General features: G+C 44.6%; 1 protein-coding gene across 3 annotated transcripts in view; it reads left to right on the forward strand.

Moving 5' to 3' along the window:
* Positions 1-27,719, forward strand: part of RNF220 (ring finger protein 220) — a 238,153-nt gene that overhangs the window by 188,873 nt on the left and 21,561 nt on the right. For all 3 annotated transcript variants that reach the window (XM_067301107.1, XM_067301108.1, XM_067301109.1), the window contains 5 exons: positions 582-714; positions 16,404-16,500; positions 17,572-17,658; positions 19,400-19,455; positions 21,587-21,665. In XM_067301107.1, coding sequence (XP_067157208.1) covers positions 582-714; positions 16,404-16,500; positions 17,572-17,658; positions 19,400-19,455; positions 21,587-21,665 — 452 coding nt within the window. The remainder of the gene's footprint in view (positions 1-581; positions 715-16,403; positions 16,501-17,571; positions 17,659-19,399; positions 19,456-21,586; positions 21,666-27,719) is intronic.

Genomic DNA, 27,719 nt, shown 5'->3' on the forward strand with positions numbered 1-27,719 from the left:
GAGAGAGAGAGTTGTCATCAGGCTTTCTGTGCTTATTTTTCATGAAAAGTCCAAAGTGGAGATAGTAACAAGTTCATTCTTGTTTTCTCAAGAGATGTGTGGTGTAAAGGTGTCTTCTGATCAGTGTGCCCAAATAATGTGCTCTAGGAGATCATTCCTGCTCGGTTCCTGTAGATGGGAGTTTCATTGTGCTGTGGATCAAAGGAATTTGTTGTTTCCATGATAGATAGGAGAATTGTGCATGCAAGGTAGGGGAATGCATGCTGAAATGCACACCAGGATTGTTCTAGGAACCAGAGCTTAAATTCCTATGTGTTTAAAAAAAAAAAAAAAAAAAAAAAAAAAAAAAAAAAAAAAGATGAACCTTGCCACTTGTTTTGATCTTAAGGATGTCACGTTCTCCCAGCTCCCATCTACTTTCAAGTTCAGATCACTGGGAATAGGGGAGGGGAGCAGATGCTGCAGTCTGCTCTATACTTAGCTGCCCTGGGAACAGTCCAACTTTTCTTCTTCATCAGTTGTTAACCCCAAAGCACTATTTCATGCATCTCAATGCTCTGCCCCTACTTTACCCTGTGCAGAGAGAAGGTTCATGCATGACTGAGGATGACTCTGTGGACATCGAGAATGAGAATGGCAACCGCTTTGAAGAGTACGAGTGGTGTGGGCAGAAGAGGATACGGGCTACTACTCTCCTGGAGGGAGGATTTCGAGGTGCGCCAGTGTTTTGGGGGCCCTGTGATCCCTTGTGAACCATTCTGCTGTGAAATTGGGTCATTGCCTGTCTTTAGAGGGAGGGACTCAGGCTGTATCAGCACCTGGGGTTTTTCCTTTCATGATGGGTGGGATTTTAAGGCTTTGCCCCAGTGTAAAGTAATTCCAGCTTTCTGCCTCTCCAAAACAATGAGAGTCCAAAATTTGTGCAAATCTTGAACAAAAGATTGGCTTTATTTCTTTCTTGAGAAATGTGCCTGAAAAGGGAATGAGTAGGAGTGGATAGAATGGGGAGATCATTTGGGGAAAATAGCTTCTTATATGTTGCACATAGTAAGAAATACGTGGAAATATCTGAGAAGAGGGAAATAGAAATGAAATTGTAAAAATTCCCAGCCTGGAGTGACGAAAGCTGGTGTATCAGCCTCTGGTGATGTATTGAAGGTGACAGCTAAGTCGCTTTAGCACCTGCATAAAATATTAAAGGGCCGGTTGTGCATTTATCACTCCATCCCTTTTAAGGTTGATAAATGAGAATCCAGGAACCTGCTCTGCACCTTCAGCGCTGCAAGCCCTTAGGGCTCCCAGACAAACACATTTTATTTTTCCTCCTTCTTTTGCTCCTTCCCCAGTGACGGGGAAATCAGTTACTGAGGAGAGAGTGAGTTATGGCAAAATTTGACCTCTCGTGAGCTTTATTGGTGAATGTAATTTTAGCTAGAAACCTGGCCCCTTTCTTACACTCAGCCCTTTGGCCTCGAAGCGGAGGATTTACTAAACTGTTCTTTGGCATGAACCTCTGGCACTAAGAGTCTCTCACAAGCAATCCACGTAGTGCATGCCTAATGAGAGGAGGAATGCTGGCTCCCTCTGTTCAATAAAGAGGATGGGATGCGATCTCTTCCTATATCAGCTTGGATTTTAATTTAAAATATCTCAAGGGGAAAAGCTACTAAGTAGAGGGAGCTGGACTTAAAAGTCAGTGTGTACTCAGTGACAGCCTGGCACTCCTGATCTGCCCTTACCTTCCTCTAAAATTAAATTGTAGCTAGGGAGTAGCAGAGCAGATGATCAGGAGCACAGAGGTGAAGGAATAGTTTCTCTGTGTTTCTAAGGCTAGCTGGCAAAACTCGTGATATTCACTTTCTGTGTATTTAGCCTTCATTTTCCTAACTTTTTCTGTGCTAACACAGAATCATGTTCACATGTGGTTCTGGGTGGACTGTGCAGTGCTTTAAACTTTTTTTTAGCTGCATAATTATTACAATCAGTTGTCATGAGCATGGGATGTCTATGTGCCTCTGTCATTGTCACTACTACTGTTAGATCATCCTCTTAGTCCCGATAAACAAAAGCTTCTCAATTCATTCCTGCCCCTCTGTGTGCATGTGCAGTTTCCTCCTTTACCCCCACAAAATACCTGAGTTTTTGAGGAGAGCATGATCTTTAACTTCCTCTGATGTCAACATTGTGCTGTCTTCACTTGATTAATATTTCCCCCCCCCTTTTTTTTTTTTAATTAATTCACTGAATTGTGATTTGAGCCTTTTTCTTTTTGCACCATCCATGTGGACAACATCTTTCAAATGAGACTCCAGGTTGGCAAAGTGTGTGTAATTGATGTGATGAGGCTGTGTAAATATAGGGTGCTTGCTCCTTGATACTTTTTCTTCTGTGTTTAATTGGAATTTTCAGATTTGTTAAAGTTTGCATTATGTAAGCGGGCTGCTTTCCTCTCTCAGAGGTTAGTCAGATTCTAGCAACATCAACACTGTAATCTTCCCTGCTAGAGGGCTGCACCAAAACCACATGCATAGACACTTCTGTATTTGATACTTACAAATAGCCTTACTTCCTTCAGGAAGTACAGGGTCCCCCTCTTCTTCCCTTTTTGAGACCGTCATGTTACCTTTTAAGACTGGTTACATGTGCAGTCAGAAGAGGACCAGAAGACTAGGAGAAGAGAAGAGCGCAGCTAGATACAGTTCTAAAACCCCTGGTAATTACTTGTGGTGGGCAGGCCTTTTGGATTAGACTCCTTCCCTTCTTGGTGCAAGATAAGAGCTGCTTGTAGATGAGCTGGCGTGCACAAGAGCCTCCCACTAGTGTTTGTGTTGAGGAGCATCCTCTCCCTCGGCTTTGGGTGGCAGAGGCCACTGCTAAAAGCATGACTCCGCCTGAGAGAGTGGAATGTCTCTAGTGCATGTTTTCTTGCTTCCTCCTCTGGAGCATGCCTGCACTGGCAGGGAGATTCAACAGTTGGCTTATTCCTCTAGTGATGTGCACTCTTCCCTAAGCAGGGGAATTTTTTATCACCAAGTTTCTGCCTAACGTTTTGGGATGACGAGATGCTATCTGCAACATGCCTACCTACTCTGTGCAAGAAGTTTCTGTGAAATTTGGGAAGCCAAAGCAAAGCTGGAATGATCTCCCTTTGTTAGCTGATGATATTTCTTTTTAAGCAAGTTATACCTTTTCATGCCCCCTTTTGCAGTTCTTGTCTTTTCTCTGGCTGCTGGCACTCAGATTTCCTCAGTCAGACCTGCTGTGTGCACTCTCAGGTAAACTTAATGTGACAGTCCTTTTTCTTTCTCTGCCAGTGTTGACTCTTTCCTTGTTTTGGGGACAGAATTCTTAATTTACAATCCTGAAGCACAGCACAACATTTTGGAGATGCTCTCCAAAGCTTAAAGCTGCTTCATCTGGAGTTGGCAAGACCCTCATTATCCCTTCTCGTCAGGGGCTGTGTATGGCTCTGTTCCCTTTGTTGAGAAGTAGCAGCGATGTGGAAATCAAAGGTCTTTTTTAATGTCAGACAGTCTTTGCCAGGCTTCACAGATTTCGCCAGTGTCTAAAGAGGTGACATGGGGAAATATTTAAAACCAGAGGGGAGAATAGATGTCCATGTGTTTCATCAATTTCTGTTTTAATGGTGTGTTGCTCTGAGGAGGTGCCTCAGCTGGGTGTTGAGGGGAGCAGGAAGCTGGCCAGCACTTATTGCATGAGTCAGCTTAGGCCATTGGGCAGCATTTTGGAAGCAACTCAAACTTAACACAGGTTCTGGCTTCTTTTTTTTATCATTTTTGGTTAATGGATAAAGTTCATGTCATTCTCAAGGTGAAGAAAGCTCTTCACTAATAAATGAAAGATCCTGTTAGGTTCTGAGGTGTGGTGGAGTGCTGGGAGATTGTGGGGTTTTTTAAATTTTATTTTTGAAAAAGAAAAAGGTCAGGGAAATGAATAACCCTGCTAAGATTTTCTGGAAGAAGTCTAATACTTAGGCTAAAACTGTCACTTGTGTGGTTCCTAGGATGAAGCTTTCATGCTTCCAGAACTGTTGCAGGGAATATTCACCCCTCTGACCTGAGGGACTATTTTAGAAGGTGGAATTTGTCTTCTGTGTTGACGTTGCAGCTGCAAATCCCCTGTCAGGTCTAGTGCAGCAGATCCAAAGCGTGCCCTCTTGTCTGCTGTAGCTTGGTGTACTTGAGACAGCAGGTAGAACAGGAGATGGTAGTAAGTAGGTGTATGACATGACTAGGAAGTGTTAAGATCAGTACTTTGGCTCTTAAGCTGTTGGGTTTGGTGTAGGCATTCATTCAGGAATTATTTGGTACTTTTAGCTGTCCTTCTGACTTCATAAAGCATCATTTGCTATTACTTAGTTTGATTGCCCAAAACTGAAAGAGTGCAGGGTGTAAATGAAGATTATTGACAATTTTACAGGATTTGGGACTACTTCATTTCAGTGGAGATTCTGCTTAAAGTAGGGATCTGTCTTTTTTAGTAGGAAAGTTTTGTTTTCTTCTGTTCCATTTTTGTTTGGGATGAGTGCAGAAGGCTACCAGCATGAAATATGTGCCGAGTCTTGTTTTATTCAAGCTTTTGCTTCTAAGTGAAAAGCTATGCAGAAGTCTAAATAAAACGTTTCTCTATCTCAGAACTGTCACAAGACTAGAATTTCTCTCGAATTACCTGAGCATTCAGTAACCATCTATCCCCATGTCTCTGGCCAGTGAGGTAAGGTTCTGGTAAAAGGCTTCTTCCCTCTCTGATGCTCTTTGTTGCAGGGGATTATTTCATGCAATCTTTGTCTAATGAGCTTCACACCAGTCTCTGTTTAGGAAGCCAAGGAGACTTTGCAAGTGAAAGCATCAAGGGGCCCCCCCCCCCCTTTTTTTTTTTTTAACACTCAACATATTTGTAGCAATTCTTCTGTTCCTCTCCAGAATGGATGCACATTACCCTCAGTGTTTACACTGTAAGGTTATCCCTTTAAAGAATTCCTGAGGGAAGTTCAAAAGGGTTCTTTTTTTTCTTTGAAAGATTCAGTGTCTCTTTTTGTGTGCGTGTCTCTTCCTTGAAAGAAGGGAAAGGGAGGGGGGGAGTTGAAAAAAGTGCTTTATCTGAAAAGAATCGCATCAGCTTCGCGCTGATAGAAGCCGCTGTCATCTCTTAAACGGCTTAGCACAGTCAAAAGGCAAGAAGACTTAAAACAGTGTCTTACACAGGGATCGATGGGTGGAACACATAACTGGTAACTGCAAAAAAAAAAAAAAAAATCGGGGGGGGGGGAGAGATAACGGTAATGATTGCATTGAGGGAAGCTTGAGGGAGGCTTGTTCTTTGTAACACAGCTTCAAAGGTGTCTGGACCGGTGCCTAAGCAAACTGTCCTGTGAAGTCGCTGCCTCTGTAGGTCTAGGGAAGGAGAAGGTGGGGGGATAGTTGCACCCTTCTCTTTAGATGGGACAAAGTAGATTAGGAAATGTCAGGTTAGTAGCTCCCTTCTGCTGTTTCACATCTGAGGAGAGATTTTTGTCTGCGAGTCTCTTGTCGTTCCCTCTGGGAAAGCTGTTTGTCCAGGAGCGGGGAAGGAGGCAAGCAGCGGATGGGAGCAGTTGGGGATACTGGGCGGCGGGTGGGGGGACGAGATGTCAGTTTATCGATCGCACCTCAGTCAGGAGAGCTGCAGGCGCAGTGCTCTGAGCACGAGCGGCAGCGTGCTTAATGTGATTGAAAGGCAGTTAAAATGGCGGTGACCTTTTCAGGGGGAATTAGATTGCCTGCCAAGAGTGGTTAGAGGGAGTGATAACGCCAGCTTGAGGAAGCTGTCCAGTCTGCTTCAAAGGGAGAGAGACAGAGACAGGGAAAGCAAGCTAGCAGCAAGTACCATTTAAACGGCGAACCGCACGGTCTGATAGAACAGAGATTGCTGTCCTCTTTAGATATGAAAGGACTGAAGAATTGTAGCTAAGTTCTCTCCACCCGCACAGTTCTCCCCTTCTCCCCTCCATCTCCCCCACCGAAATGCCTTCCTCTGGGCACAGTAGCAAGCTATTCACCGTTGCTCTGGTGGGTTTCTCTTCCTTCAGCAGGTCAGTTGCCTTGAAAATAACATAGAAGAGGGAAAGACTTTGAATGCGTTTAAGTGGTAAGCAGGGCATTTTCAGGGAAGGATACTTTCTAAGAAAGATCAAGATGACAAGGATCTGACTGAGATGGATTGTGAGACTCTTGAAGAAATACACAGGGATTACTTAACCTCAAGTTTCTCTTTATTTCTCCATGCTGCCCTCCTCCTAAGATAGCAGAGGGCTTGTATGCATCCGTTCGTGTCTTTAGCAAGGGAAAAGAACAGCACCAGTTAGCATATACAAAGAGGGACTCAGTAAAGCCTTATAAGCTATAACAAACTATAGTCATCCCAAGGTGCCCATTTGCATCGGATCTCATGTCATGTGCAATTAGGGCAGCTGTTAGGAAAGGGGGACTTTATTAAAATGTCTAAAAGTTTCCAGCAGATGGCTGCAGTCCTGCTGCCAGCTTTCTATATCTGCAGAATCAAGATGTGGTTCAGTTTGAGCAGTAAATGTTGTAGGCCAACCTTCTTCCAGCTTAGGTCAGTTGTCCAGGAGAGAGCATTATGGCAATAGTTATATGCTCTTCCTCTTTGTGCTCCTTCTAAATATCTCTTAACAGTAGAAGCATGCTCACAGGCATGAGGTCCTGTCCTCTAAAACTAAGTAAATGCTTTTCAATTCTACTGCCTCAGCAGCACATTGACTTTGCTTGTCTGGTAACTGCCTGGGCACATTATAGCAGCTACCTGGGACCTCAAATAGAAGAGGAAATTTTTTCAATTACGCTTCTTGGTGCGTTTCATGAACATTAAACTGTATAGCAAAACTTCACAAAATGCTTGTTTGGTACATATGTGGGGAAACTGAAGCACAAAAAAGCAACTTCCCAATGCTACAAAGTTGGTGGGAAAGCTGGGGGAGAGCCTAAAATTCTTGCTCTAGAAGCCCACCTAGTAGTCAGCTGTGCCTTCTTTCTGACAAAATATAACTGGGTAAGCAGGAAAGCTTCTGAAGACAATGAGATTTTCCATCTCTTCATGGCAGAAGGTTAAAGTAGCATTTAAGGTTGTACCAAAAAGGGGATAAACTGATCCGCTGAAATTTGGCAAAAGCATTTCTACAGAACAGTAGAAGTGTGACTTCTAAGAGATTATGCAGGAAATGAAAGATGTCACTGGCATATAATGTATAAATTTTTGTATTTCTCAGATGCTTGCTTTATGGCTTGTCCCCTCTTTAGAGGGCCGCTAGGTCCCAGAGCACTCGTATGCCTTACCTCAGCCCTTGTGTAAAATGGTGGTAATCCTGGTAATCCCTCTGTTGCTGAAGGACAGGACTTTGTACTTGTCCAATGAAGTAGCCCAAGCATTCCTTAATGTTTGCACCTCTCTCCTTTGAGAGCAAGTACTTGTTCATAAGACGGTACTTGACCTAAAAGAGCTGGGAGATCTGTTTATATAAAGTATAATATATAGTAATCAGATGGGCTATACCTGCCTATTTCTCCATAGGCTGCGTTCATGTATAGAAATTGAGGGATTCTGTGGCTAATAAATGTCTTTTGGATATTGTACTATACATTAATATCAAAAGTTGACTTTAAAGAGCAGGACAAGCAGATGAGAACGGTACGTGATTTAAAAGAACATTTTAGAAATCCTAGCTTACATACAAAGGCTGTCCTAAACCACTGATTAATTGATACTTGCTATCATGTCTGTTTAATGTTTGCATAACACTTCAAGCAACGATGGCTTTTTCATTTTGGAACACAGGATATAATCATTGGGACTCTGCAAAGTTAAAAGTACTAACTTAAAAGAAAAAGAAAAAAAGAAAAAAAAAGAAAAAACACTAACTCAGTGCTTATAGACATTAAAAGTCAAGATGGTTAATATTACATTTTTCAGGCATTCTGATTTGATTTTAACACATTTAAAAATCTAAGAACATAAATTTTATGCTCAAACTGCCAGAAAGATTTAGCTGAAAGGAGCACGATCAACTGAATCTTGATTTACGTAACACTGGCAGTCACTCGAACCAGAAAAAGATTTTGTGTGGGAAGAAGGGGAATTCTCTCCATTTGACAGTATTATGTATAGTTCTTGGGGAAGGAAAAGGGGCCTCTGTCACCCAGCAACAGAGGAAGGAGAAAAAAATTAATTAAAAAAAAAAACATAAAATGCAGTTGTAAAACCATGAAAATTGGCAGGGGGAGTAAGGGAGCAGGTAGAGCACCCAAAACTACTCAATTTTTTGAAATTGACTGGATTTCAAGTTGACAGCATCCCTTTAAACTTCAATTTTCCTAGATCTCAGACATGCAGTATGAGATCTTCCAGTCCCATTTGCTGCACTGGCTGAGTTGCTCTCTCCAATCCATTTTTCTAGTGCTCTTTCCACTTTGATTTTGAAAGTTCCAGGCTTTAAGACAGTCATTTGACAATTTTTTTTTTCCCCTCAAGCATCTGCAGTTTTGCTAGAACTGCAACCTAGTTCTTGGCGACTCAGGTCAAACTTCAGCCTTAAGCACCAAGTAGTTGATTGACGTGATTTTAATAGCATTTTAGAATACAGTTGTTAAGTCAGGGGCAGTGAGATTTTTCTAAAGGAAAAGGGAGCACGGGTCTCAATGGCTTTAAACAGCTCCTGTCTCCACGTGTCGTCTCGTACACTTGGCGGTGAAACGCATTATCGAGTAGTGCCCGGAAAGTGGCTAACTGCGTTTGACACACGCCAACTCCCTGCCTCCACACTGGATAATTGCATTGTCAACTGTTCAGCAAAGTGGCAGGTGACACTGTAGCCGGATTGATTGTCCTAGTATGGAGGCTCCGAAGACTGTCAGCTACCCAATCGATAGCGTTTATACAAGACACCGTGACTGCATCTGTAACTAATTTCAGTTTGAAACTCGCAGGATGTGGCTGCCCCTGTTTCCTGGTTTGTGTTCTCGTTCACTTGCATCCTTTCCCTGGACTAGAAAGTTGCTTCCCTGCTGAAAGCACAGCTTTATTTCTTATTTTGGAGCTGGAAATGAAGAAATCAATGGTGTATTTTGTGGTTTCAGAGCTGAGGGCATTACAGCACATGGCTAACTAGCAGCTCCAGTTTTGCAATCAATAGGCTGATCAATTGATTAAATTAACACTGATTTTTCTTTCTTCTTTCCAGCCTAGAAAAGAATTCGTTTGGGGAGAGCATATGGGTTTGGCCTGTGAAATTTAGGCCTTGGATTCTTTCAGTCGTTGACTGTCTTTCCCCCACAAATACAATCTGTGTGCTCATCGTTATTTAAAGCAAACTGCACCGAGGCCTGCTGCTGGCAGCGGCCCACTCTAAGCCCGGGTGTCGCTTTCAGCCGTTCACCAGCCTTGCTGCTTCATGCTTGGCTGCCTCAGAAAAGTCATCCTCCTAGCTCTGCTGTGCTGCTTTATTATTGGCAAAGTTGTGACATTCCTGTGATCCCTGTCAGTGGTGCTTATTGATCCAGTGATGTGAATCTGCTTAGTGATTCAAGATTACTTTAATTCTCCCTCTTCCTTTTTTGTTTGTTTCCACCCTCTCCCTAGGGGAACAAAAGCTTTCAGATCCACCCTTCTCTGACTGTGGAAAACGAGCCATAGCTGCAAAGACTGTGGCTGTGCTGCTGCGTTTGTACTTCAGCTCTGGGTTTGAAGAGCAGCCTTTGAGGCAGATGTGAGACTGTTCTCACCTTCATGCACCACACTGCCATGAAGTTCTAGGAGGCACCTGTGCATGAATGGCCATGCTGGATCAGCCCTTTGGGTCCAAGTGCATTTTCCTGTCTCCAGCCAAGATCCGCACCTGATGCGTTAGAGAGGCATAAAAGAAATCTCAGGAATACTCCTAGCCATTTCCTCGGTGCTTTTAGGGGTGGGCAAGCCTCTTCCCTGAGCCTTGCAGCAGCTGGCTTTTATCCTATACAGAGGAGCTTGCCTGCCCTTTGTTCAGCATGTTGCTGCAAAATGATGTTAATGGTCATAAAATTATATGGCCCTTTCTTTAAAGGCAGCTGTTCCTCTGATCTGTTAGCAAAGATCACTGTAAGCATCCAAGACGCTGGTAAGCAGTCAGATATCTGGCAGCTTGTTTGTGCTCTGTGGGAGCTAATAGATGACCTCAGATTGGCGCATCTGCTATTTCAGGTGTTCGGTGTAATGACACAGTTGGGTGTCAGTTTTCCAGGTAAATCACTGCTTCACTTGAAATGGAGCTGGCTCCAGAGAAACAAAACCCATGTCCTGCAAGCAGCATTTCATGGCCTCTGAATGTAAATTTTTCCTGCAACAGGCTGTGAAAGTCACTAGAAGAACTCTTCTATATCTCTGTATGTGTTAGAGAAGAAAGGGGAACAGTTTGATTGTCCAAAAATATGTCTGGGGAAATGTTACGAATCTGGAGAAAGACTGCTGTTCAGGATGGCCTCATTCTCGGCTTTGCTCTTATTTTCAAGGATCCCTAATGGCTTTTTCTTTCTTCCCAAACCACCTTTTAAAATAAAACAGCATCCGTGCCATCTTGTCCTCTTAGTACTAGTTTGGGATACTTTAGCAGCTGATGAAATAAACCTAGTTTAGAGCCATTCTCAGGAAGTGTGTGTGGCCTGGCCGTGTGTCTGCATAAACTACTTTTATTGCCCTCATTGTTTTTACTCTCCAAGAAGCCAACGAGTGACATTTCGTTAAGAAAATAGAGTGAACGTGCTGGAAAGGGAGGTTTTGCAGAAGGGGGTTGCTGCAGCGAGTGTTATTAGCAAAGGCTACAGTTCTGGAGATTTACAGGAAGTTTTTTTTTCCTTCCTGAACATGTGTAAATTACCTGTGAGCAGCATGAAAGCCTCTTCCCAGCCTCTTTCCAGACCCCCGGAAAGCTGCACACCTCTGAGGTGGATTTGGATTTAGACCCACTTACAGAACTTCTAGTAGAAATCCAGAATTTTGTGTGTTCCTGATACAGATTCAAACATTCCTTCCTTGGGGGACAAACAGGAGAAACACTAGAGAAATAGGTGAGTTTGATCCTCTGCATGAGCAGCAACTAGTAGCTGCAGCCATAATGGTGGCACTAATAATAATAATATTTTAGTTATGTTCCTCAGTCGTCTTTGACCTGGTGCTTAAGCATATACAGAACAACTGGCCCCCAAAACTGGCTTTTCTGCTCAGATAGGAATTGCACAGCCAAGATGGGGCAGGATAGGTCTTTGCTTTTCCAGCTGTGCTGATGAAAGTTGGCTGTGGTTGTTTGGATCTGCACTAGTACGATTGTGTTACCTTTCCAATTCTGAGCCTGCTAGTCTCCATGTGAGCTCATGTCTGTACAAGAGCTAACAGTGCTGCCAACACCTGAAGCAGCATATGTTGTCACTTTGACCATCTGCCACTGAACATGATGGAGAAAGGGAGGGACTTGAATGTGAGGCCCTTTTATCTGTTCTGTTCTGTGAATCTGCTTATATATCATGTTAATGACTCCGGATCTTAGCTTGAGCTGCCATTCACTTAAGATATGTTGAGATGACCTGTCATCTAGGGGATTGCACAAGGAAGTGAGATTTGAGAAGCAGTGCAGAGGTCAGAGAGGATGCTTAGGCATAGGGACAGCTTAGGAGAAAGCAAAGTACTATGAGAACTTACACAAAGGGGAAGAAAAGGATTTCTGATGAGATTTATCTCCAGTCGTTATTAATCTGTACATGGAAGAAAGTGGGAAGTGTTATCCAGTCTCCTTCAAGCTCAGCTGATTCCTGTAACCTGTCAGCGCCTGCTGCCTGGTGGTGGCTCAGAGGCATATGAATTTTTTTTTGCTTTTCAGAGCTCTGCAGCCACATTTCAGAAACACTGTTGCTTGCGTAGAGTACCAAAAATTTTCAGAAACTAACTTGAATTGGTGCTCGGGCAGCCTGCTCTGAGGCCAGCCCAAGCAAAGCTGTGTACACAGTGCTGGAGGGTCGCAGGCGCTCTAGGTAAGTGATCTTGATAGGTACATTCTGATTGATGGGGGAGTTTGTCTCCCAAACTGTCACAGGGTTTATAGAGGTGCCACTCAATACCAGTGCTGGAATTGCTTGTCAGAGCACCTGGCTGCAAGAGCAATGGGGATTGGAGACAGAGCTGTAACTTTGTTTTTTCTCTGCTTAATGGCCCCTGTGTCTGACCTGCCTGCTCACTCCTGTTTGTCTGGACCTTAAGGAGGCAGCTGGGATTAAGACTGTCAGAGAATTGTGCTGCTTTAGCATTGGGAGGGCTAATTGTATCGGGGCTGGCAGCATATGACAAGCAGTTGCCTCCAACCAAGTGCACAATAAGAACAAAAAAAATGCTTCAGCAAGCAAAAAGAAAGGTATGGAAGAGTCTGCATTTTTTTGGTTTTATCTGAAAGTAGCATTTTCAAATACACATGTGGAATTATGTTCTTTAGGCCTTCGGTGACTCTCCTTGTAAGATTTGCCACTGCTTCTGTGAATAACAGCGTCAGGATCACGTCTCTTGTGAATTCCTAGGTCAAACTTGCAACTTAACATTCGGTTGTTGGATTTGACTTTATTAACGTGTTGGGATAAAGTTCTAGTCCTGAGCATTGACCTCTGGAGAGTGGCATTGGTTTTAGAGGTCTGCTCTGGGCAGCATTGCCAATGGCAGTGAATTACTGCATGGCCTTCAGAGTGCTGAGCCTGCTGGAGGAACCCGTCCGCTGCTCTGAGAGTGCTCAACTAAATTGCAGATCACCTAGGTGTCATAGTAGGGGGTCTTCTGGAGGCTCCCATTCTCCTCTAATAGTTCTGGAACAATGCCACTGTGAAGCTCGTTTTATTCACTTGGCACTCTCTGTGCTCCATTTCACGTTTTACTTCTGGATGGCAGCATACGCCGTAGGCATGAGGTGGAAGTTTGGAGCCCTCTTTACACTTGGGCTGAGTTAGTGAGAAGCAGGTGTGATTCTGTCAGGCCTTCCTTGCATTTAGTGGCCCTCTTAATCCATTTATAACAGCACTTGTCCAGAAATCTGGTTTGAATGAGCCTGAGATGAATGAATAATGTCAAGCAGTTCAGACGTCAAATATTTGAACAGCTGCATGGGTGTTTTCACTGGCTTTGTGCAGGGAAGCAACACCAGGAAGTTAGACAAGGAGAGTCAGGTTGAAACTGTGGCACCAAACCCCAGCCCATTGGAACTGGCCTCAAAATCCATCCCTGCTTCAGATGAAACAGTTAGAAGCATCTGTGACAGGCTGTTCCTTCTACAGGCTGGCTCTCAGCTGAGCTTTGCATCCTTTTCTTTGGTGTTCTCCTGAAGGCAGTGGCAGTACTGGGATTTATGGATCTTTTGATTCACATTGGGAACATATTTGTGGCTTGAGAGTCCTCCTATATGATTAGGAAAGGAAATTTGCCCTTCTCCCACAGCACATCTTAACCTATGAACTTCTGTATGCCCTCCTCTCTGGTTGGAATGCTACTGTATCAGATCATTCTAGTGTATATCTGGCATCATAACATAAACTGACTGTCCAAACTCTTCCTCTGTGCCTTCTGTGTATTCAGTGGAAGGGATAATGCTCTGTTGGGAGTGCAGTCATTCCTATTGCAGAGTTAGGTTCTGCAAAAGGGCTGCAATAGTATTATCATTATAGATTTAAAAGGGATTTTCTTAAGTACAAAGATTTTGAGAGCAAGGACGTGAGGATTCTGAAGTCAAAGTGCCTTAATATTTGTGAATTGTATCGTAGTAAGCAGATTTTCTGTTCTTAAGCTCTGACCATAAACCACTAGTTGGCTTGAGTGACTTAGAAACAAAATTGATGGAAAGATGTGTGTTTCCTCTGTGCTTGGCATCCTTGCAGACAGAGGGACGCAGGGAGTGATCCCATTTACATTCACTCTTTTGACCCCTTGCTCCCCCCAGGCACTTGTTCCAAGTATTCATTATCTGGCTAACATTCGGATCACCTATGGGACTGGCCAAGGCACAGCTCCAGCTTTGCATGATTTGTGTTTCCCACATCTTCAAAAGAAAAATGAAGACCTGTGTGTCCAAAGTTTATGGCCTTTGAGAAGTGATGGGCTAAAGTAATGCCAGGTTCAGAGGATGGTGTTACTGCAGGTTAAATGCCATGCCTGTAAATTACTACTCCATCGCCCACTGTGACTTCTCAGGCAGCTTTGAAAGACTATCCAGCTTCTTTGACAGGTCTCTCTTAGTACTCTAAATCTTCTCCCAAACATTGTGATGAACTGAAGGATTCAAGATTTACTAGATAAACCATTGCAGCAAGAGAAGGCAGCTCATGACATATGTTGGCTGGCGGCATGCAGCCAGTACATGAAACGCTTTATATGGGGTCTGATAGAAGAAGGTTGCCCCGATGACACTGCCAAGTTGACCTATGAGTATGACTCCTGTACTCCCTGAAGCAGAAGGTAGATGCTGCAATGTCAATGCTAGTTTTGTTAGCTCCAGTAAGAATTAAGGCTGGCAATTACTTTGAAGTAAAAAGTAGTTTATGCTTCTAGGGAAAGGTTAGCCTTAAAATCATTGTCATGCTATGGTTATCACTTGTTAAGGACCTTCTTTATATTCAGAGAATAGAAATATCAAATCCATATAAACAAATTTTATTGGGGGCTTAATGAATCAGCGCATCCGTTCCTAGAGAGTGGCAGTAAAGAACTGTTTCCCTGTGTTGTCCTTGGAAATGAGACCTTCAGCTTGCCCTGCTCTCAGCACAGATGCAGGCTGCTAGAAATACAGTGCACTCTTCTGTGCTGGAAAAGCACGAGTCTGCTGCTGACAGCACAAGCTTGTGTGTGTGTGTTGGTGAGAGGCCAGTAGGCTGAGCAGACTCGGACATCTGCATCAGCAAGAGGGCTTCTCTAAAGCCTGGGAATATCCTCTTTTTTTTCAGACATGCCCCTTATTCAGTATCCCTGCATTATGTTAGCCTATCTTCTGCACTTAGGACCAGGTTCACAGTGCAGAAATCTACCACCTCTGGGGCATTCATACAAAGCTAAGTCTATCTCTGCCTTACTCTTTGTGTGGTTGCAGGTAGGCTGTGCTCCCTGGTCTGCCAGGCACACGCTTAGGTCACCAGCTGTCTGGATGTGCAGGGTCTTTCATGCTCCAGCAGATACTCTCTGTCTGTGAGCCAGGTGTCCACATCCACTGTCTGGACAGTGGGATGCTAAGTGAAGAAGCATACTGGAGGCAGCCAGAGAGAGCAAATTGATATCTGCATAAGTTATGTCCCCAGGCAGCTTAGATCTGCTGCAGAACTGAATGCGAGTGGGGACCTTTCACCACCCTGGGACTCAGGAGATCTTGGATTCATTTCTAACCTCACCGAGAGAGTGTGTCCAGTGCTAGATCCCATAAAGAATAAATGTATGTCTGTCTTAGTTTTCCTTTTATTACTAAACATTAGGCAGTAAATGCCAAGTGGAGGTTCATCTTACTAGGTGTTTGCACACAGACTGGGTTAAAGGAAGCCTGGTTATAATTAGCAATAAAACAGTTAAGAAAGTGCTTGAGGACCAAAATAAATGTATGTATTGCTAGAAAGTGGCAATTCTTACATGGGTCAGTCTTGAGTGAAACAGTGTGCTCTTGCTTTCTGCTGGAGTTGGGACTGGGTTTGTACCTGATTGACACTTGTTAGATGTGCAAGACTCTTGCTGACTTGCACTGGAATTTGCTCACATAAGAAGTGCTTGTAAGGGGCTATTAATAACTGTGGATATTGATGATTTCCTAGAAACAGGCTTATTTTTCTTAAACACTTTATATTGAAAAAGCTAAGCTATGATGCATTCAAAAAAATGCATCATCGTTAATTGTATTTTAGTCTGTGCTCACGCTCTGCATATAGGACAGATTCAGAGTGTTCCAGTGGCCTTCTCTCATGTGCTAGTAGTGGGGTTTTTGTGTTACCCACTTCTGTGAAAAATCATAATCATTGTCTTCTCTGTTTTGCTTTACTTTTTTCTGTCTTTGAGAGAGAGACTTCTAGTGCCTTCCACTTTCAAATAACTTGCATGGAGAGGAAAAGGACAGGAAAGTTTCATTTTCAGTGTTACGGGGCATTTTAGAACATAAAATTCAGGAAGGTGGAGCATTTCTGAGCATTTTCTGTGCAGTCTTTAGAAACTAATCCTTGTGCAGTCTTTGGAGCTGATACCTTTTGTTAGTCTGTTATGAGTAAAGGACAGCCTGCAGACTGGTGCTGCCCCACCGTCCTCAGGAGATCTCCTTCACTTGGTCTCCAGTTCAAATGCTCATCCACATGTTTTATTTCTTCCAGGTTCTGGGTTTATCATGTGCAGCGGCAAGGAGAATCCAGACAGTGACGCTGACCTGGATGTGGATGGGGACGACACACTTGAATACGGGAAACCACAGTATCATTTTTGAAAGGCTCCTGCTGAAAGGGAACCTAGAGGTGCATCTAGTGCTTCAGCTAGCTCTGATACAGCACAGCACAGGGTAATGTTGGCTGGTCTGGGTCCAGCCCTAGTGGAAATGGCAGTATCTTCTTCAGTCACCTTGTTATTTGAACTAGGAGGGATTCTCAGTTACTCCCTTTGAGATCCTTCCGTTCATGCAACACTACTTCAGACCCAAATGGTGAAAGGTGTAGGAATTGTTGCATGAGATAAAGTTACAGTGTTTTTCTACTGAGTAATTCATAAGCTGTGCTCATTACCAATGATGTCTCCATCCATGCTTTCTCCACATAGATATTTTTTTTTCCCTGCTTCGTTGGTAAGAATATAGTCTCTCTTCCACAAGACATGCAGTTTTCTGACCACTTTATATGCAGAGGTTTTGTGCAGAGTATTTCAAGCACTATTCATCTGTCACTGTTACTGTGAGGCTGCATTTTTGATCCTTTCGTTAGACGGAGCATGGGCAGAGCTACCATAAAGGGCAGTTTCCTGGAATTCCTCCATCCAAGAGCCAGACTGTTTGGTACAGCTCTAAGGAGAGCTGTAGGCAAGCTTTCTCTGCCCCACAGCAGCATCCTACAAGGGTATTAGGCAGACATAGACTCATCAGCTGTGATGCAGAAGAATGTATAGCTCTAAATGGGATTTTATTGAAATCTGTACCAGCCTTTCAGACTGAAGCCCCAGTCCTTCGCTGGTAAAAGATTTCTGTAGCTCAAATAGAAATAGTGGAGTTGTGCGAGTTACCCTTGCAGAGGCTGAGGAATTTGTTTCTCCTTCTAAGAGCTATGCCTTCACATTGCTGTCTTTGGATCTGTCTGTATCCTTCAATCTAGAACAAAATTTTGATCCAGAATTTAAAAGCGTGTCCCTCCATGGATACCAGTCCCTCTTCTTTTGAGGTGCTCCCAGTTGGAGTGAATTTGCTCTGTATCCCAGATAATGTCCCAGCCACCTCAGAAGCAGAGTGCCTGCCCGCTGTCTGCAGCAAGGCTGTATGTTCCTTAACCCCCTTGTGCTCAGGTACACCGAGGCAGACGTTATCCCTTGCACTGGGGAAGAGCCAGGTGAAGCCAAAGAGAGGGAGGCGCTCCGCGGTGCTGTTTTAAAGTAAGTGCTGTGCCTTTCTAATTTGCTTTCATTATACTTGGGGAATCTGAATTTGTGGAAAATGTCTGCTCATTTTTAAGTGCAAGAGTCACAACAAGGAAGACTTACCAAGAAGCAGGGCTGTAACAGGGCTGAATTTCTACCCATGCAGCCTCCTTGTAAAAGCCTCCCTGCTCATTCTCCGTCACCTTGACCACCCTAGTGGCCCACCAGCTTTGTTTTCTCCCAGAACAGTGCCAGACAGAAGCTGTATTCTGGCCAAGGAGAAACTGTGCTGCACTAGGGCCCTATGCTTTACCATGTTTCCTGATGAAATGTGGCCTCTTAATAAAAACACATACAACATGATGCCATCTGAATCTTGTTCAGTGTATTAGGAGTCTGGCCCCTAGGGTATGACTTCACCTCATCCCATTATGTTCTGAGGGACAGACAAACTAATCCCTTTGGATTCAGCTCCAGGGCATGGGCAGGCCTGGGCAGGATGTGTGCGCTGCCCACATACATAAGTGTAGAATGTAGGCAGCCCATGTTCAGGGCACTTGGGGAAGCATTTCAGGCAAATAAAATGAGTCTTAACAAGGAGCTAGGATTGCTTTCCAAGCCCTCTGCCCTGCATAAAACAGGGTTTAAATTACCCCTCTATCTCTTTGACTGAGTGATCCTGTGAGGTCAAGGTTGAAGTGATTGATAGAGCAGTGAAATGAAGTTTTCTTACTGCTTAGCCTGTCACAAACACTAGTTCAAAATTAAGTTCCACTCCATAGAAATGTGAGATTTGCCACACTGGATCCAAACCATTCATCCATTCGATGCTTTGCTAACAGTGCTAGTCCTCAGGCAGCACCTCAAAAATGCTGAAGCTCCTTCACAACCAGGAAAGTAGGATTGTAGCAGGAGGATATGCAGGCATCCCTTGTTAGTGGCTATGGACACTTAGTGCTTGGTGAGATGACTGAGGACTGGAGGCCAGGAGACCTGGATCCTTTATGACTCTCACACTAAAACGTTGTGCTGTCTGGACAAAGTCCTTGCACGTGTCCTGGACTCATTTGCCCATCTCTAAAACAGTAGTGAAGGTGTTGCTTGTAAAGCGCTTTGAAATTCTGGCAAGCTTCTATAGAAATGCAACAGGGTTAGCTGATGGCCTGAAGCATGAGCCTAGATTATCTTTTGAGTGTAACTCTCTTAGCTCACAGAGCTAAAGTGTTTCATAGTCACAAGTACCCAGGCTGTTCAGAAGATTCCTTTCTCTTCCTGCCTCTGTTACTGGCTTGCAAGTGAATGGGCAGGGCCATAAGTTCTCTGCACTTCAATGCTGTTCTTCAATGGGAAGTAGTAAAGGATGGGGCCTATGATGTGCAGCTATTCTGCAGAAACTGCTGCAACACAGACACATTCTCTTCACCTGTAAGGCTTTCATTTTTGAAATTATGGTTTCAACAATGAGCCTTAGGTCACAGACAGACACTGTTTGAATCCCAAGCCTTCACTCGGCATGACACCTCCCCCATGTGATTCAGCAGGGGTCACAGCTAGAAAAGCAGGTTCTGGGTACATTGGTGGACACAGCACAGAAGCACCTTCTGCAGCAGGCCAACTGCTCACATTTGGTGCCTTGACTGTTGAATAGAGGTACTGAGAGAGATGTGTGCAGACTGGTGGGTGGAAGGGCCAGCTTTTTTCAAGCAGTGAAGTTTTCCATGTCCAACCTTTAGCATTCTTCCCTTTTCTCTTTCAGTGGTGGCACACCCAGTACTCGAATAACGCCAGAGTTTTCTAAATGGGCCAGCGACGGTGAGTGTTATACATATAAATTATTCATCCTCATGCTACAGGAGGGCAGGTAGACGTTCCGTATCTTCTGACTGCCAATACCATAGTTGAAAACGGTAGTTGCAAATGTACTTGTGCAGCACCAGCAAATGTGTATTTACAGGCATGTACACAATTGCACTATCCTTTTGAACCTTTACAGTGCAGCCAACTGCATGCAGTGGCATCTGGGAGAAATCCCAAAAACTCAACAGACTGAATTCTGCACCTCTTGGTGCGAAGAGATGCTCCCCTTTTATTGGATAGAGGCACAGAGAGAGGATTTAAGATGTGTACAAAGCTAGTGTCAAGATCAGACCTCTAGTCACCTGGCTTCCAGTCCAGTGTTTGGCCCAAGAGCTCACATGTGTTTCCTGAATAGCATTACCTGTGTAATAATCTGCATTCAAAGAGCACTGGTGACTGCTTGGCCCAGCGTGTCTGTGCTCCAGCCAGTAATTATGGTAACCAGTGCAGCTTGTCTCTGGAGAGGGAACTTCAGGGCTCGTTGCAGTTTTGCACTGCTCTCTGAGCTGTAGTAGGACACACTGAAAAGGCAGCTGAGCAGTAACTGGTACAGTGATAAGAGGTAGGGATTGCATTGACCTGCTGTCTTGTCACTGAAAGACAAACTGCTGTTTCACAGAAGGACACGTCAGAGCTTGACTCTGTGGTGGAATTGTTCAGCTGCTGGGGGTTTGAACTACGTAGGCACCAGTTCCTTTTTTCCAGTCAGCTTCTTATCTTCCCTTCTTTAAAAGGGATTCTAGAGACTTGCCACAATCTGATATGTAGGTCTTGTCCTTGCTACCCTCTGTATGGCAAGAGAAGCCTATCGCTCTAAAGCCTGCACATTTAGGATGGGAACTCTGGGATCAGTCCTACTAGTGACCCATAGTAGAGACTACAGAGCTAATGAGTGGCTGTGAAATTGCACCTTTGCTTCCATTATTTGAAAGCTCATAGAATTCACTGGTATTTTTTAAACCTATATAAGTGCTGCTTTGTTTTATTTAATGCCAGTAGCACTGGAAGTGTAAGCAGCAACGCTGTGGAAATATGAGAATAATAAAACCTGGCACTTTCCAGCTGTAGATGCCAATCCATTTCCAGAGCTGGGCAGTGCAGTTCCAGCTCCCCTAGGAAGGGAACTGAAGCTCAGCGACCTGAAGAGCCTTGTACCAATGATTCTGTTCCCTGTTCTGTTACTGTAATGCTTTGGGCATTTGATTTCCAGCCTTGAAAGTACCTGTGAAACATAACTGCTTGTCAGTGGGAAGGGGGGTTGGGTAGAACCAGTTTTGCCAAGGGCATGATCATTAAGTGAAGAGCATAGGATGTCTATTGCAGCCATTTTCTTCTACAGGATAGGCAATCACACTTATTTTCTATGATGTAGGATTGCTCACTTGTAGGTGTGTTCTGCTTCAGTAACTACAGCCACAGAGGTGGTGGAGAAGCAGCCCTGATGGCACTTCCTATGAGCTCCCTTTTCCTTGTGTCTTTTACCTAAAGCAGCAGTGCTGAACCTACAGCCCAGGGGCTGATCTCCAGGGCAGTTCATCTGGCTCATTTCTGACTGTCATCTTTCCTGCAGGCTCGCATCCCCTCTAATGTTGGGGAGAGCTATGGGAATGCTGGTGGAGAAGAGAGCTGTGAGCAGACTGTTCCTATCAGTACTGGCATGCATCTTTCTCCCTGCCTGTGTCTGAGGAATCTCAGAAAAAGGGGACAGCTGAGAGCAGGCTGTGGGCTGGATGGATTTGCTCCAGACCTACCTCTCTGGAGGTATACTCTGGCGTGGAAGCTGCATCAAACCTCTTTGAATTAAATCCTAGCTTAAACAACTGGCAAATCTGCAATGTTCAGTCAGTATGAAGTAAGGAGAGGTTGGGGATTGAATCTTCAGCCCTGAATCATAGAAGCATGCTGTCCAGGGAGAAGGTCTTTCTGCCAGATGGGGACACATAGCATCAGTCTCTTCTCTCTCTTTCTGAGAATTGACATGAAAATGACTCATCAGGGTCCTCTGCTTATGCACCTGTAACTCGCTCAGACTGTATCTAAATGCTCAAATGTTCTTTTACTAATTTGGTTGTTCTTCCCTCAACAGAAATGCCCTCAACAAGTAATGGTGAGAGCAGTAAACAGGAGACCATGCAGAAGACCTGTAAGAACAGTGACATTGAAAAGTGAGTGTAAATTGGATAGCTTTCCTTTTTCTTTGTTTTAGGGACCATAGTGGCCTATCTGGAGCTCCCAGAAGCAGTGCTATTCTGAGGGATAGGCATGTTTGAAGCTTTCACCACTGAGAGGGAAAGTTTTGCTCATGTGTGAAGCCTGAGCTTTGGGCTAATGGTGTCCTGACCTGCCGCTGCTGTGTCCACAGGGGGCTGTGGCACTCCCCCTGCCCCCAAATATCTGGATAGACAGTTAACAGGTGACAAGTAATAAAGAGCAGCTTCCGAACAGTTTATCTATTGTATATTACCTTCTTTTAAACTGCATAAATAGATCCATGCTTCTCGCTATATTCTAGGTACTACAGGTTTTCAAAATAAGTTGTAAGGTGCATAAAAACCTAGACTAGAGTTAGGACTTTGGGCAGGAGGTGAAGACTCAAACCCACTGTACCCAAAGAAAAACAATTGGCTTGCAGAGCTGTACTTGCAATTCTTGATTCTTCCTGCAAGACATAACCTGTAAATGTATCCGCGTGATCATCCTTTTACTGGAGAAGTGACTCATCATTGTCTCTTGGCTCTTGAGAGCAGTTCCCCACATTGCCTCTGTTCTGTCTTTTCCATGGTACCTGCATGTTCCACCCTCCATTTCTCCAGCCAGGGGGATTCTGGCAGTCCCATAACTTGCCGGGAGGCTCACTGAGGGAATTTCTCTTCCTTTTGGGTCCAGATGATGTCTTTGCATGATTGCTAACAGAAGTATGTCTCTTACAGTACTGACTGTGTTGTACCTGCAGCCATTCCAGTTGATTCTGAAGTTTGAGTCCCAGTGTTTGACTGTATAATAGCACAGGTGTTCCTGGTTATCTCCTTATCTTTTCCCTTTCTGCTAGCTGGATATCCTGCAACCTAGTGTAGCATAAACAACTGTTTTTTCCATACTGTGTAACAGCCTCTTTCCTTGGCTTCCTCCCGTAAGCTGCTAGGCCCTCTTGCTAATCCAAGCCCAAAACTACAGGCTCTTACTTTTACCATGGACTGTGTTAGTTAATTTTTTTTGAGAGAATTGATTATTGCCTGAAATAAATGTTGCCTGTACAGCAAGCAAGAAACAAAGCAGCTTGAATGAGATGGAAGCAAAGAAACATCATGGGATTTAAGCAGAGACAGTGTTTATATTTTGGGAGTGAGGTCCACTGATAACTGGGAATGGGGAAAATCTGGTATTGAAATTAACAAATAACTTTCTGTAAAATCACCTTAATGTAGTTTGTTCTCATCCTGACTCCAGGGATTGCATCCCTTGAACATTTGGGGATCTCCAGCAGTTCAGGAAGCCTTGCAAAGCTATGTTTGCAGTCAGGTGTTAACTGAGGAAACTCCCTGCTGCATGGGAAACATTAACACTGCCTCATGGTCTTGGCACTTTCTTTATACCAAGCCTTTCTATTGGCATACCTCAAACATGGGTTTTCTGCTGTTTGACACTTCTCAGTGAGCAGAGCTTGGCCAAAGACCACTGAGTTTGGGAGCTGGCAGATCAGTGCGGAAGGTTTGTCCTTAGGGTGAGCCGTTGCATGTTGTCTTGGTGGCAGGGACTCGAGGACACGCATACGCCTTCTGTCCTCATCTGTCAGCCTCTCTCAGCCACTGTGTGGCTTCCCTTTGGGCCTCCTGCCTGTCAGCCCAACAGCCCTCCTCCCTCCCAGATCCACTCCTATTGAAAATCTTTAAACTGCAGGAGCTGAAAGGATTTGACATTTTCCAGAACACTTGAGCTCAAGTGATAAAATTGACATAGCTTTAATAATCTGATCAAAGAGGCTTTAGCTAGCACCTTTTGAAGGATCCCAGAATCCTTTCCAAACAACGCTCGTGCCAACTCCACTGTGAAGTGGGGGGAGTGTGTGTGTGTGTGTGTGTGTGTGTGTGTGTGTGTGTGCGTGCATGCGCATGCGCCTTGCTCCACAATAACCTTGCCCTGCTAAAGCCTCAGCTCTGCAAAAGGTGCAAAAGGTCAGCAAAACCCAATAGAAATTACAGGAAAAGCCTTAGTGTCTTGCTGAGTCTTTCCAATAATCTTGATTTTGAAAGTAGCGGGGAGAGCTTTTTATTTAAAGGCCTTTATTTCGCTGACATTCAGAAGGCAAGATGGTGTTTCAGGAGGAGGATTCCGAACTGCTTTTTTTTCCCCCCCTTCTTTCCTTTGAGATATGTGCGTGATAAATAGTTTCTGTCCTGCCATTGAAGGAGTCTGAATGCTCTGTGTGCTTGTCTGTGTAGCGGGGTTCTGTTAAATTAATTGATAACAGGGATCAGAGCTAGAAGCCTACAGAAAAGGAGGGGGGAAGGGTTTCATACTGTCTGGCTGCTTCCCACTCCACTGCTGAGCCATGATATATGGTGACCCAGCCCAACAGGCTAAATTGATTCATCTCCAGTTCCTGTTTCTTAATCTGGAGCTAAATTGGTTTCATTTTTCTTGTTTTGGGTGGCGTTTGCAGGAAGTTTTTGGCAGCATCACTTTACGCTATTGTTTGTAACTTTAATTTTTGCTTTTAAATGTGAACGTTATTGATTGGCATGTTAAACCCTGTGTAGCATCTGATTAGCATTTTTAAAAGTGTTCAGAAGCACATGGTTTACCACCTGTGTCAGCCGTGCTCTCCATTTAGAACAAGGGGTAATAGAGTTAGCAGTGATTCCACGTATCGATCCTGCTTTCGTAAGAATGACATTCCTTCCCCCCACCCCTCTTCCAAAAATAAGTCTAGGCAAGGAGATGGGTTTTTTTAATACAACAGAGCAAACCATTCTTATTCTGGCATGCAGCCGAAGTTCTTTGCTTGAAAGTTAATGGAATCTCAACTCAGACTTTCTTAGAAGAGTCTCTTTTGTGCAGAATGACTAGACGGGGTTGGGGGGAAGTCTATGCCAAATCCGCTGCTCCTCACACCACGGCAGGTCTTTGATATCTCAGGCAGGTTTCTCACTGTTGACCTCATCTGTGTTATGTTTAAACTTCAGATAGCAGCCGCAGGTAATGAGGGACTTGGTTTTGGTCCCAGCTCTCTTTTCGCAGCACTGCAGGGTTTCTCGGCTTTGGTAAGCTTTTCTAGCCTTGTGCGTCAGTGCCAATGCGAAGCACCTGGGAGTGTGATGATTACTGCTGAAGGCTTGTGGGGAGAGAGGTGTCTTGTGGGAGGTGGTGGCTGAGGTCCTAAGCAGATGGGCAGAGCTCAGCTGGTGAAACGCTTCCCCGGCTGGACTCACGGGGCAGCTTTGCAGCGGCCGTGGAGAGATTAGCCGGTCCCTGAGCACTTAGACATCTGCCCCGACTCCTCCACGAGCAGTGGAGCCAGCGCTGCTGTGTGCGGAGGGCGGCTGCACGCCACCCAAGCGCCGTCCCTGCGAACGCCTTCCTCCCTCCCTGCCTCCCCGGCACGCGCGGCTCCCTCCCGCGGTGCCGCCCGTGGGACCTGGTGCCATTTTGAAACCAAGGCTCCCCGGGGTTAAAAGCCAGCATTTTAATTCAGAGTGCCAATGTTCAATTTTGCTTTCTGCCACCAAACGAGATTGCAGGCCAGCGAAAGAGCCTGGGTTAGTGGCCCACTGGGTCACCTCCCATTTGTTTTCCTCAATTTTGTGTTGTCATAAATTCATTCCAGCCCGTTGTGGTTGATCAGTTTATCTCCGCCGGGGCAGGGAGCGCTGCTAGCATGATATATGACACGAAACATTGTAGCCAGCCTCTCCATGAATCACTCCAGCTGGTCGGTGTCAGCCTGAAAGCAAACAGGGCCCGGCCGCTGAGTGTTGACTACGATGAGCTCAGTATGGGAAGAGACATGACGTATGAATGTTTATTTAATAATTCTCTAATATTTCCAGCGGAGTGTGGCTGTGCCTTCTGAGGTGGGGTGGAGGGAGGGGAGGTTGAAGAGGGAAACTCTAATCTGTTGGGGTGGGTCATAAATCAGGCAGACAACATCATTAATCAGGGATGGAGCAAAACTGGAAGGAGGTGGGACTGGAGCTGCCATCCTTGGTGGGAAGGGGGCTGTGCTCTTTCTTTTCTTAAAACAAATCTTGTTTCTGATTCTACTTGGCCCCAGCAGCGCTGCCCGCATAATAGCAAATGCGGACGCAAAGCTGGTTAAGTGAGTACGCTACCTTTGCTGTAAACCTCGCGATATAAGCCCGCCAAGCATTAAATCCCTTTATAATTATCTTCTTTATATAACACTTCATGCTCATCATGCTTCATCGAATGAGATGCTTGTTGGGTTAAAAAGAGGGTTTTAGAAACAAAAAGCGATTGTATTTGTTTTATTTTTCTTGTCTCTTCTTCCCTCCCCTTCCCCCCACCTTACCTCTTTCCAAAACAGCCTTTCTGAAAGCATCTGCTCCATAGGGGCTCTGGTGCTGTAGCAAGTGAAGGAGTATCACTTAAAATTTAAACAAAGTTTAGGGTGATCTCCTTGTGCCAAGAGTCTAATGTGCGAGAGCAGTACGTGAGGTGGCAGCATCTCGCTCTCGGGGACTCTGCGCCCAGGCAGACATGTCGAGATTGGAGCAGAATGGGTGTGAAGCCAGAGGATTAGCGTAGGCCTAAAAGGGAGAGGGAACGCTTAAGTCGGTATGTCAGAGGGAAACGGAGAGAAGCCGCTATGAATTCACACCAGAGGATAAGCACTCCCCAGCCCTTCTTCGTGTTATACCATTAACAGGCTTTGGTGGTAGACAAGAAAATTGTATAGCAAAGATAAAATTAAAAAATTAACCTGAGCCATAAATGAACTCTTTGCACTCTGCAAAGCAAGAGTATGATGCTGCTGGTGAGGATCTGCAGCTGGAGGGTCCACTTCCAGCTCTGCCTGTCAAAACCTGAGACAAGACCCAGGAGGCTGAATTGAAGCATGGGATTGTTGAGGCCAAGCTGAGAAAACACTGTGTCCCTGGGCTGAGTGCTGCTTGTGGCCAAGGGCTTGTGTCCAGATTTTTTTGAGGTTTTAGTTCTTCCTTTCAGTAATTCAGTAGTATGTAATATGTGCATGCAATGTATACTGGTGTTTTATGCTGGAAGGGTGCGTGAATGAATGTTGGGGGGGGGGGTTATGAAATGAGCATTAGTTCATCCTGTAGGTTGGGCGTTTAGATTATATTGGTGGAGAGCAAAGTGCTGGGATGAGTTTCTTAATTCTGCTCACTCTTAACTGTTTGGTAGAAATTGCATGTGCCAATAGTAGTAGTCTTAAACGTAATTACCCCTACGCCAAGGGAAATTCTGTCAGTGTCATGGTTCATCACAGGCTAACGAAGCTCAGTGGGGCAGACTAACCAGAGGAGCTCACATCTGGGGCAAAGATGGTATCTTGGCTTAACACAGCTGTATCCAGAGATTTGGTCTAAATCTTATCCATTGGAGGAGTTATCTATAGATACATATTTGACATCTTCCTATAGCGGAGGACCTCTGCTGTCTACTGTATCTGTAATGTCTCAGAGTTGAAGTGTCTGCAAGGTGGGGGGAGCTGCAACTCCCCGGAGAGCAGCCGCCGGCTTGGGGGCACTAGCTTCCCTGTCCCACCACACACCAAAACCCCAAGAAGCTATTTTTTTCCTATGTTGGAAGTACAGTTTAGGCATCCTTGCCCTTCATGTCTCTCCCCCCACCCTTTTTTTTCCCCTTTTTTTTTCCCTTTTTCTTTTTTTTAGTTTCAGAAATGCTGTTAACTTTAATTTGTGGAGTTGCTTCCTGAGAGTGAAAAATCGATGGGGGGCTATCGCAGTGTGAAATTCGACTGTCACTATTGAGCTATAGAGTTAGCAAGATGTCTTAGAAGGTAAAAAATAAATCGTGGCCCAGCAAGTGCTCAGCTGTGCTATTTCAAAGGGGATATGAGGCTGATGGTCCGTTAGAGGGTACTTCAGTTAGATGGATGATGATTCCTTGTGAAATATTGGAGTTATTCCATAGGTAAGAGAAACTTTAGCTTATAAAACACAAACAGCTGCCTTCTAGCAGACAGTTTCTGCCCTTAGATGTGCGAGCAACTTGTC

The sequence above is a fragment of the Apteryx mantelli genome, chromosome 8 (genome assembly GCF_036417845.1).
Source record: "Apteryx mantelli isolate bAptMan1 chromosome 8, bAptMan1.hap1, whole genome shotgun sequence".
Lineage (NCBI taxonomy): Eukaryota > Metazoa > Chordata > Aves > Apterygiformes > Apterygidae > Apteryx > Apteryx mantelli.